This window comes from Callorhinchus milii, unplaced genomic scaffold (genome assembly GCF_018977255.1).
Source record: "Callorhinchus milii isolate IMCB2004 unplaced genomic scaffold, IMCB_Cmil_1.0 Scaffold5, whole genome shotgun sequence".
NCBI classification, from domain to species: Eukaryota; Metazoa; Chordata; class Chondrichthyes; order Chimaeriformes; family Callorhinchidae; genus Callorhinchus; species Callorhinchus milii.
The window spans coordinates 29723798-29734855 of record NW_024704746.1 but is presented as its reverse complement, the minus strand read 5'-3'; the positions used below and the strand labels follow the sequence as shown (position 1 = coordinate 29734855).

Genomic DNA, 11058 nt, shown 5'->3' with positions numbered 1-11058 from the left:
GCACTGTATATTTTACTGAATAAAATCTAATTATTAATTTTAATTACGTTCAAGCAATTTTTCTTCTTACCTTTTCCATATACTGTGGCATGTACACCATTTATTCTCCAGTCAAAATTTTGCAAACATATCGCTTCTACAAATTCACTACTCGTGCCATGAAATAGCATTCTTTCGTTCAGGTCTATTGCATGTCTTATCTTTTTCAAATGTATTTTTTTCCTGCAAGGCCCCAAAAAAAACAGTCTAAATATTAACTGGTCAAAATCCACACAGATATGCATTGCTACTTCAGTATTTTCAATATCTATTTAATTCATACCCTGAAAAGGATGGTAGGCATCAAGGCAGATTGGTTTGAACCATGAATACTAGAAAAAAATGTATTCCACAATGCAGTACATAGGTCAAATCGCATATATAGCAAAATAAGCACAGTACAAAAGTCATACGCTACAGATAGTCAAGGCCATTTATAAGCTCAACTCCCAATATGGGGTTTAAAACCACAACCTTCTCACGCAAAGGTAAGCAAGCGGTTTGGGTAATTGAATGAAGCTGACGTCAAGGCTTCAAATCTATAATTATTTTTTGTTATTCTTTTCTGAACTGTCTCTTGCACTTTCTGAGGTCGGGTGGACAAAATTGTCTACAGTATTCCAATTGAGGTCTCATAAGTCATCTGCACAGAGTCTTACCTGCAATAGAATTCCCACAGATCTAAGTTTTGAATCCTGTGAACTTGTTTGATTCGACTTTGATCCATTGTTTGCCCAAAGAGTTTTGCTACTTCTTGATGTTCGTTCGATGACTTAAGCAATGTACTGAGCTGCAAAGGAGTTTGTAATTTCATTTAATATATTGCTGAATAATTCATGGTTTGTTAAGTTAAACTGCATAAACATACAGACCTGATAGGGTATATCTTTGTCTATATTCTCCCAATGTGGAGGTATGGGGATTTGCTCGTTTCCACATATAAAACTATGAAATCAAAAGGCAAAATAAATACAAACACATGAAAGTTATCATTCAACATGCATAATAAATTGTTGATAATCTGATCATAGAACTTTTCCTACAAATCCCGAGTCAAAAATATACAGACCCATCATCCATCCAAACACTCCCCATTACACATTGCACTGTGCATTTTGGGTATTTAGACATGATTTGGAAATTCGTTTTATGCGTCCAAAAAACGATTTTATTTATTTTAATACAACGCTTTATTCTATTGCACTCATTTCGATACTTCACTGAAAGATTGCCAAGAGAGACAAGAAAATACAGGAAAGATGATCATAGAGCCTTTTCTAGATGGAAATTATTTCTGGATAATTCTTTAGTCATGATCTCACAAGCATTATTCCGCTTATAGTGAAGACTGCATTGGCTTTCTTTCTGCAAGGATTAGATTTTGATGTGAAATGTGCTGCAGTGTAAGGCATTTATTTAGAACTTCAATCAACATCAATTCCATCCCCATTCTTTTTGGAATCGAGACATTCTCCGTAACCTCACAGATACCATAATTTATCAAATTACAGAGGGAATCAAATGTCACATTTCTGGTTTATTCTTACCCTTAATTGAAACAATGTCCTGATTAGATGGTTTAAGATATCATTGGCAGATCACCCCATGTGATTGTGCAAGCCGGCAATCTTATGGTTTGATGATAAATGCACATTTATTGCCAAGAAATTGTAGGACAATAGGTTTCCTTCTCATATAGTTTAGAATCATGTCAATTCTGGGTATCAAAATTCATATGAGAAGATTCATGCATGTGAGATCATGGTTACAAAATTATCCAGAAATAATTTGCATCTGATTTCTAGGAAAAGTTCTGTGATCATATTATCAACTGTATGTTGATAATACTCTGTATTTTAGCTTAACAGTTGATATCAGACAATTCCTACCTAAAAGCATTGATACAGAAGGGAGCTCGCTTCACTGCACGCTGTTTCCCCGTGTTTGTGTTGGTTTGTTTCATTTCTAGAACAGAAAACAATTTTCCATTTTTGCCGTTTCCAATCTGTTGGTTAGAACACGATAACCACATCAATGTTTCACTGCTGTATGATGGAACATTCCCTTGAAAACTTTTGATTTAGATTAGGAATTAGGACAATAAGGGAGAATCACCTATATTGAACTCTGGAAACGGGGACAAGCAGGTTGAATTGCAAGCAAGTTGTACTTACATATCACCGCTCATGTACAATAATGTCTTAAAGAGCTTCACAGAGTTGATGTGGATCAATGATTGGGGAGGCAAGGAGGAGGGTAGGAGGGTGTTGGTTGAAAGCATACTCAGAGATTGTTTGTTACAGTAATAATACTTTCATTTGATAAAGCACTTATAACGTCAAAACATCTCAAAACTCTGCATAGGCGATTGCTGTCATAATTATTTCTAGACAATTTGTACACAGCAATGTTCCACAAACAGCTGTGAAGTGAATAGCCAATTTATGTGGAAGATTGTTGGCCAGGACACCTGGATAAACTCACTTCTCTTTTGAACAGTATCAGGGGATTTTTACATTCACCTGAACAGACAGATGGGGCCTCAGTGTAACATTTCAGCTGAAGTACAGCACCTCTGACAATCCAGTACTGGAGTTTCAGTATAGACTTGAGGTCAAAATATTGACATGATGCTTGAACAAACCACCTTCTGACTAAGGCAGGAAATAAAAGGTAACATTTCCATTGAAATCCATTCCATCTAACTGTAACAAATAAGTAGAACCGCAGAAAGAGAAAGGCAATTATTAGACATGTTTATTACCTCTAAAATCTAATACATAGTTGAATTTTGAGGTAGAAAATGAAATTTTGCCATGTGGATTCATGCTGAAACTTCTTTCAATGTCTTCACTACTTGCAGAACAAGGAATATTTGAATCTTTCTGAAATAAAAAAATATATAAGAAAAACAAAACATCATGCAAGCATTTGCTTGATGTTTGTCAATATTGCACATGTGCAACCAGTGCACCAACTACCCAGGATCACTGGCCTGGCTGTCATAAGCAGACTGGAGATTGACAAGACTCTGTAGTTAAATAATCCAACAAGAGCACGAATGGGCTGATGACAAAAAATGACTATTTTCACTTAGATGAAGTGCAACTGCACTTGCTGATCCAGTGTTAAACAGAGTAAGTATTCTTATTGAAGATTCAATGGAAAATTTCGATATAAAATCATACAATCGATACAAAATCCTTTCGCCCACAAAACACAGTCAATTCACTTTACAGTATATTCTGTGAAGTGTTTTGAGACCTGCAGAAGGTGTGATAAGGCGCTGTATCAAATATAAGGATTATTATAATTGCTCAATGAAGTACCAGTGTACTAATCCATATTACTCTAAATGCTAGCGCATAATGCAGTATCGAAGTGACAACTCCTGATGTATCATACGTCATGGAGAATGGCAGTGACAGGTGAATAGATCATAAACTAATTTGACATTCATTTTTAGTTGCTTTATTTTTTTTAAAAAAAACAATTCGGAGTCTTGTAGGGTATTGGTTAGAGCACTCGCAAACGAGGACCCAGGTTCGATTCCCAGGCAGGACAAAACCTTTGGCAAGTTCCCTTACTCCACACGCCTCTATTTAACCCAGCAGTAAGTAGGAACCCGGTTGTTAAGTCGATTGGTGGATTGCTTTCCGGGGGTAATAATCCCTTCAAAAAAATAACAGTAATTTGGTCATTCAATCCACGACTGTTTGTGGGTCACTGCTGTGCACAATTGGCTTCCGCATTCCCACTCACAAAATACAGTCAATTCACTTTACAGTATATTCTGTGAAGTGCTTTGAGACGTCTCGAAGACGTGATAAGGCGCGATATCAAATGCAAGGATTATTATTATTACTTTCATTTCAAATTGTACGTGTTAAAAGAACTCAGTTAAATATAATCGCTGGCAATGTGAAATACCACCTGTAATTTAATCAGACTCGTCCATGTCCATTTAGAATTTAACTCACGTAGTTAAATCTTTCCAAAGAACAGTCTCAGATCATAGCAACTGTTGATTAGATCACAGCCACTGTATATTTTTTCTCAAAATAAGTCTTACGGTGGCCTAATTTTCACTGGAACATCAGCAGGCTGGTAGCTAAGAATAAAAATTTTCAAAAAGCACACCTCAAATATGTGCCATTTTCCGCATTCACCCAAATAGAACCAGTTCCATTGTGTATCAGACGTATCCATATCTTCAACCTTGCTCTCTTCCATCACTGAAGCAGATTCTTCTCCAGCCATCCTTTCGATCACTATATGGCAGTTACCAACTTCTCCAGATCTGTTGAAGCAGTTCAAAACATTTATTGAATCATTCAGCCAATTAAATGTATAATTAACCTTATCTGAATATTAATAAAGGCTCTAGTAACAAAGTATGGTGTCTTGTTCTTACAAGGATAAGCAACTTTTAGCTCCCCCCCTTAACCACTTAAATAAACTAATAGATAATTATTTAAATCAAATTTAAAATGGGAAATTATGTTTGATTGATGGTGAAGGAACATGAAAGTGTGTGTTCTGTTTACACTGTCAATAAGGAGTTTGAATGCAACTTGTCAAAATCTATATTATAAATTATGTTTCATTTATTTTGTAAATGCTTTATCATCATTTCCCAAATAATATTTCCACCGAGTCAATAGAATCAGTGGACACAGGTTTAGAGACACAAAACTCAATTTTGGGACAGACACAAGGAAGCATTTCTTTACTCATAAAGGAATTAACCTTTCTTTTCAACCGTGCCTTCGGTCATCTTATAGTATAGATGTATTTAAGGGGAAGCTAGATAAGTACATGAGGGAGAAAGGAATAGAAGGTTATGCTGATAGGCTTAGTTGAGGAAGGGCAGGACCAGTTGGGCCAAACGGCCTGTTTCTGTGCTGTATTTTCTATGTAATTCTATGTAATCTACCCTCTTACATCCCCTCCATCCCTCTCTGATCCCAACCCAAAGCTCGGGTGCAAACCACTCTTTGCCTAGTGCCTTGGGAGATCATCCCAATGTGAACGGCGCTGTATAAATGCAATTTGCTATTGTTAATGACTGAAAGAATATTTGATATCAGGATGTTGAACTCATTTAAAAAACAATAAGCTGAAGAAGCTGTGATGGGAGGACTGTGGCGTGTGGAAGAATGAGATCAAATGGACCAAAAGGCCTTGTTCAGTTTGTCTTTCTTTGTGATCTTTTGAATTTAAGAAATTGGTTTATCTCATTTAATCGACAAACATTTTGCTGCAATGGATATCTGTAGTCAGAAGAGGGCACAAAGAAGCCACACCATTGAAGAATCTCACCATCTAATTCCTTCATACAAACTTAGGTTGCAAAAGCATTTGGTCAAGTTTAGCGTTTTTCTTTTAAAGTTTCTTACACCTCTGATTAACTTTGATTGTTTGGATTTAAAATCAACGAGTCCTAATAAAACCATCAAGGAAACCAGATTAATGAAGCTCTGCACGTAGCCGAATAGGAGGGGGAGTAAGGATCAGGCAGAATTAATATAAATAGTATATATAGATTAAGTTTAGCTCTAACCTGGTACTCTTTGTGGATTTGGGGTGAGATAAAGCCTCAGCAGTTGGTCCAATTCAACTTCCAGAGTATGTGTAGCTTCAATCTGTTTTGATTCTTATCTCTGGTGTTGAACTTGGGGACAAAAACAGAACTTTCTTCATAATTATGATCAGCCAAATACACTTAAAACATATGATCAGCACTGCTTTGAAGTCAAATGTTACATGAAGCAACAAAGCAAAGCCTGTGATTTACACACACACACACACTCATACACACTCTCAGACACACACACTGACACACACTCACAGACACACAGACTAATACACTCTCAGACACACACTCTCAGACACACACACTAATACACACTCTCAGACACACACACTCAGACACACACACTAATACACACTCTCAGACACACACACTAATACACACTCTCAGACACACACACTCAGACACACACACTAATACACACTCTCAGACACACACTCTCAGACACACACACTAATACACACTCTCAGACACACACTCTCAGACACACACTAATACATACTCACAGACACACACACAAACACTCTCAGACTCACACACACACACTCACACACACACTAATACACACACTCACAGACACACACACTAATACACAGTGAGTGGGCCTTACACACAGACTGACCAGGGCCTGGGGGTGGTGATGGTGGGGGTTGTGGGGGTGTTGGGGGGTGATGGTGGGGGGTGTTGGGGTGATGGTGGGGTGTGATGGTGGGGGTGATGGTGGGGGGTGATGGTGGGGGGGTTGGGGGGTGATGGTGATGGGTGGTGATGGTGGGGGGGGGTTGGGGGGTGATGGTGGGGGGGTTGGGGGTGATGGTGATGGTGGGGGTTATGATGGTGATGGGGGGTTGGGGGGTGATGGTGATGGGGGGGTTGGGGGTGATGGTGGGGGGGTTGGGGGTGATGGTGGGAGGAGTTGTGGGGTGATGGTGGGGGGTTGGGGGTGATGGTGGGAGGAGTTGGGGGTGATGGGGGGGTTGGGGTGATGGTGTGGGGGGTTGGGGTGATGGTGGGGGGTTGGGGGGTGATGGTGGGGGGTTGGGGGGTGATGGTGGGGGGGTTGGGGGGTGATGGTGGGGGGGTTGGGGGTGATGGTGGGGGGGGTTGGGGGGTGATGGTGTGGGGGGTTGGGGGTGATGGTGGGGGGGGTTGGGGGGTGTGGGGGGGTTGGGGGGTGATGGTGGGGGGGGTTGGGGGTGATGGGGGGGGGTGGGGGGTTATGATGGTGGGGGTTGGGTGTGATGGTGATGGGGGTTGGGGGGTGGTGGGGGGGGTTGGGGGGTGATGGTGGGGGGTTGGGGGTGATGGTGGGGGGTTGGGGGTGATGGTGGGGGGGGTTGGGGGTTATGATGTGTGGGGAGGGTGGTGGGGTGTGGTGTGTGGGGGGGGTGGTGTGGTGATGGGGGGGTGGGGGTGTGGTTGTGTGGGGAGGGGTGTGGGGGTGTGATGTGTGTGGGGGGTTGGGGGTGATGGTGTGGGGGGGTTGGGGTGATGGTGGGGGGGTTGGGGGGTTGGGGGGTGATGGTGGTGATGGGGGGTTTGGGGGTGATGGGGGGGGGTTGGGGGGTGATGGTGGGGGGGGGTTGGGGGTTATGATGGTGGGGGGTTGGGGGGTGATGGGGGGGGTTGGGGGGTGATGGTGATGGGGGGGGTTGGGGTGATGGGGGGGGGTTGGGGGTTATGATGGTGGGGGGGTTGGGGGTGATGGTGGGGGGGGTGGGGGGTTATGATGGGGGGGGTTGGGGGTTGATGGTGATGGGGGGTTGGGGGGGGGTTGGGGGTGATGGTGGTGATGGGGGTTTGGGGGGTGTGTGTGTATGTGTGTGTGTGTGCGCCTGCGTGCAGTTGGTGTTTTCGTGGCGCAGGGCGTGCGCTCAGCTGTTGGAGGTGAAGCTGTTGGAGGTGAAGCTGTTGGAGGTGAAACAAATGCACAGAGAAGAGACGTTGTTGCGACCAAAGTGACCAGAAACAGGTGAGTGGATCGCACTGCATCGCATCGCCGGGACTCACCCCCTCTCTCTCTCTCTCTCTCTTATCCCCCAAACGAAAATGAAACCATTTACTTTGTTGTGACTTGAACCTGAAACGCACAACACACAACACATACACTCACACACACACATACACACAACACACAACACATACACTCACACACACACATACACACAACACACAACACATACACTCACACACACACATACACACATACACACTAACACACAACACATACACTCACACACACACATACACACACACTCACACTCACACACACAACACACACTCACACACATACTGTGTTGCCAATGATGTTTCACTTGGGGTGTGGAAGCAGTGCTATCTATCTGCAGGGGGTCACATTGTTGCACTGTTCCCCCCACACCCCCCCCACACACACACCCACACCACACACACACACACCCACACACCCCACACACACACACCCCCCACACACACACCCACACACACACACCCCCCCACACACACCCACACCCCCCCCACACATCCCCCCACACACACCCACACACCCACACCCCCCCCCACACATCCCCCCACACACACCCACCCCACACACACCCACACACACCCACACCCCCCCCACACACACACCCCACACCCCTCCCCACACACACACCCACACCCCCCCCCACATCCCCCCACACACACCCCCCCCACACACACACCCCACACCCCTCCCCACACACACACCCACACCCCCCCCCACATCCCCCCACACACACCCACCCCACACACACCCACACACACCCACACCCCCCCCACACACACACCCCACACCCCTCCCCACACACACACACCCCCACACACACCCCCACACACACACCCCACACACACACCCCACACCCACCCCCACACACCCCCCCCCCACACACACCCACACCCCCCCCCACACACACACACACCCCACACACCCCACACACACCCACACACACACACCCCACACCCACACACCCCACACCCCCCACAACTCCCCCCACACACACACCCCACACACCCCCCCCCCCCCCCGGTGTGTGTTTAAAAAAAAAGAGGGGTACTTCACCTCCAGTGCTTTTCTCCCGCGACCCCTCGTGTTATTGGATGGCCCCTGAGTTTCGTTTGCAAATTTGTGGGGGTGTGGGGGGGTGTGGGTGTGGGGGGGGTGTGTGTGTGGGGTGTATGTGTGGGGGGGGGTGTGTGTGGGGTGTGTGTGTGTGGGGGGGGGGTGTGTGGGGGTGTGTGTGGGGGGTGTGTGTGTGGGGGGGGGTGTGTGTGGGGGTGTGTGTGGGTGTGTGTGTGGGGGGGGGGTGTGTGTGGGGGGTGTGTGGGGGGGGTGTGGGGGTGTAGAGGGTTCTTTAAAAAAAATCAGTTCAGAAACAATCTTCATAGAAGTTGCATTCTCTGTTGTATGGAAGTTATTGACTCCGACAGAGTTTCTTCCCCCCCACTGCCTCCCACCCCCCCCCACACTCACCCCCCACCCCCCCCACTCCCTCCCACCCCCCCACTCCCCCCACACTCCCTCCCACCCCCCCCCCCACACTCCCCCACACACCCCCACACTCCCCCCCCCCACTCCCCACACTCCCCCCCCACCCCCCCACACTCCCCCCCCACTCCCCCCCACACTCCCCCCCACCCGTCCTCCCAACGTGAAAAGCGCTATATCAAATGCGAGGATTATTATTATTTTTATGCGGTGCGCTTCATGTAGGGCAGTGTCTCGGAGCGCTTAACATTGTCATGTTTGAACGTGATACAAACGAATGAATGAGCGAGTGATTTTTTTTTGAAAAAAACGCATTTAATCATTCGTAACCAGAAATGAAAACGAGTTGGAATACAGATCTTCAGTTTGATGTGATTTCTGGCAGTTAGTCGATACTCAAAATACATTGTTCGGCCCACGAAATATACAGTCAATTCGCTTTACGGTATATTCTGTGAAGCGCTTTGAGACATCTCGAAGACGTGATAAAGCGTTATATCGAATGCAATGATTATTATTTCTTATGGTCCTAATGTTTAGAAAATACATGATGTTTTTTTCTGAAGGGAACTATACAATGTAAGTAAAACTGCTGCTTCTTCACCCTTAATATGACAGCAACAGTATTTTTCTTACTCACACTTTTGTGTCTCCCGGAAATATAAATTCCATTCGGTTGGAACTCGCCTTTTCCGTTTAATGTTTCCTTCTTTTTGAAATAGAAAGAAGACAAGCGGGTTTCTGAGCTCTTAAAATAGGTTAACATTGCAAAAAGCTGCCTCTTCACCAGAACTTTAAAAAGGATAATGTAGTAGCTGATGAACAGGAGAGAGATGAACAAAAAGATCATAAAATTCAAGGAGACAGGTATGTGGAGAGTCTTGAAAAGCTGAGATTATTTGCTGAAACAGAGGAAGTGGGAGTATATCTAATAAAAGTTATCAAAATTCTGAAAGATTTTGGTGCAGTGGATGCATTTCCAATTAGCGATGGATCAGTGACAAGAGGGTACTCTTAGCAGAAAAAAGAGAGATTAGAATTTTTTAAACACAGAAAGATATTAAGAGTGTGGCCGTTGAAGCTGAGTCCACGAACAGCATTTAAGAGGAAATTGGATAAGTACTTCAAGAGCAATATTGGGAAATGAATCAGTTTGGTGGATAGCTGTGGGGGGAGGGAGGGAGAGAACAAACACCAGCACAGAGATGAAAGGCTGAATGGCCTCCAACTGTGCTATAAACATTCTGTGACCCCATTATGGAGAGAGGCACACAACTTTTTCAGGGAATGGCATACCTCGAAGACAAGCGTCAATGAATCAAATAATGGATGTTGAAGGCGGACAGTGAATAGATAATGTGCTTGGTTAGCTAAGAGTATTCTGGAAAATATCTGCTTCTTGTCATTGTCGTCAGTGTGTTAGGTCTGTAAGCATCGCTGATTTTTGTGGTTCCTTCATTCTCTCACAATGTTTGCAGAGTGCAAGTGGGGAATGCTGTCGTTTAGTCTGAAAATGGACTGATGGCACAGACACTATTGGGTATAGGCTGCTTGGCTTATACCACCTTGATGCATTTGAAAAGAGCATCCAAAAGTAATTCCATTGGAATATATTTTCCTTTTTATTTGTTTTAACTAAACGCACAGGAGCCAGCCTGGTATAAGCACTTAACATTCAAAGCACCTTGAGCACAAAGTTTGCCTCACTTCAGATTTTCTCTATTTAAGATGAAAGTCCAAGAAATCATTTTACCTTTCTTCATCAGCAACAACTCAGCATGCCCCAGTCAATGCCAACAGACCTACAATACAGTATTATTTCAGTACTTTGTATGTGCAGCTTTAGCTGGTCAGACTCCAGCAGTACCCTCAAAGCACACTCTGGGTCACCAAGCCTTGGCTCCTGGTACTTTCTGGAATTGGGTACGTAGAATACGTTCCT

At 44.5% G+C, this 11058-nt stretch overlaps 1 protein-coding gene across 2 annotated transcripts in view; it reads right to left on the bottom strand.

Moving 5' to 3' along the window:
• Positions 1–5868, bottom strand: part of LOC103179909 (protein mono-ADP-ribosyltransferase PARP11) — a 9664-nt gene extending 3796 nt beyond the window's left edge. The window contains exons 1-7 of one of the 2 annotated variants that reach the window (XM_007895440.2): positions 5603–5868; positions 4180–4339; positions 2804–2924; positions 1929–2004; positions 912–984; positions 699–829; positions 71–222 (exon numbers count right to left, since the gene is read on the bottom strand). In XM_007895440.2, coding sequence (XP_007893631.1) covers positions 71–222; positions 699–829; positions 912–984; positions 1929–2004; positions 2804–2924; positions 4180–4299 — 673 coding nt within the window. In that variant the 5' untranslated portion in view covers positions 4300–4339; positions 5603–5868. Of the gene's footprint in view, positions 1–70; positions 223–698; positions 830–911; positions 985–1928; positions 2045–2803; positions 2925–4179; positions 4340–5602 lie in introns of both variants that reach the window. The other variant, XM_042335833.1, reaches the window with a different exon arrangement.
• Between the last annotated feature and the right edge of the window lie 5190 nt (positions 5869–11058).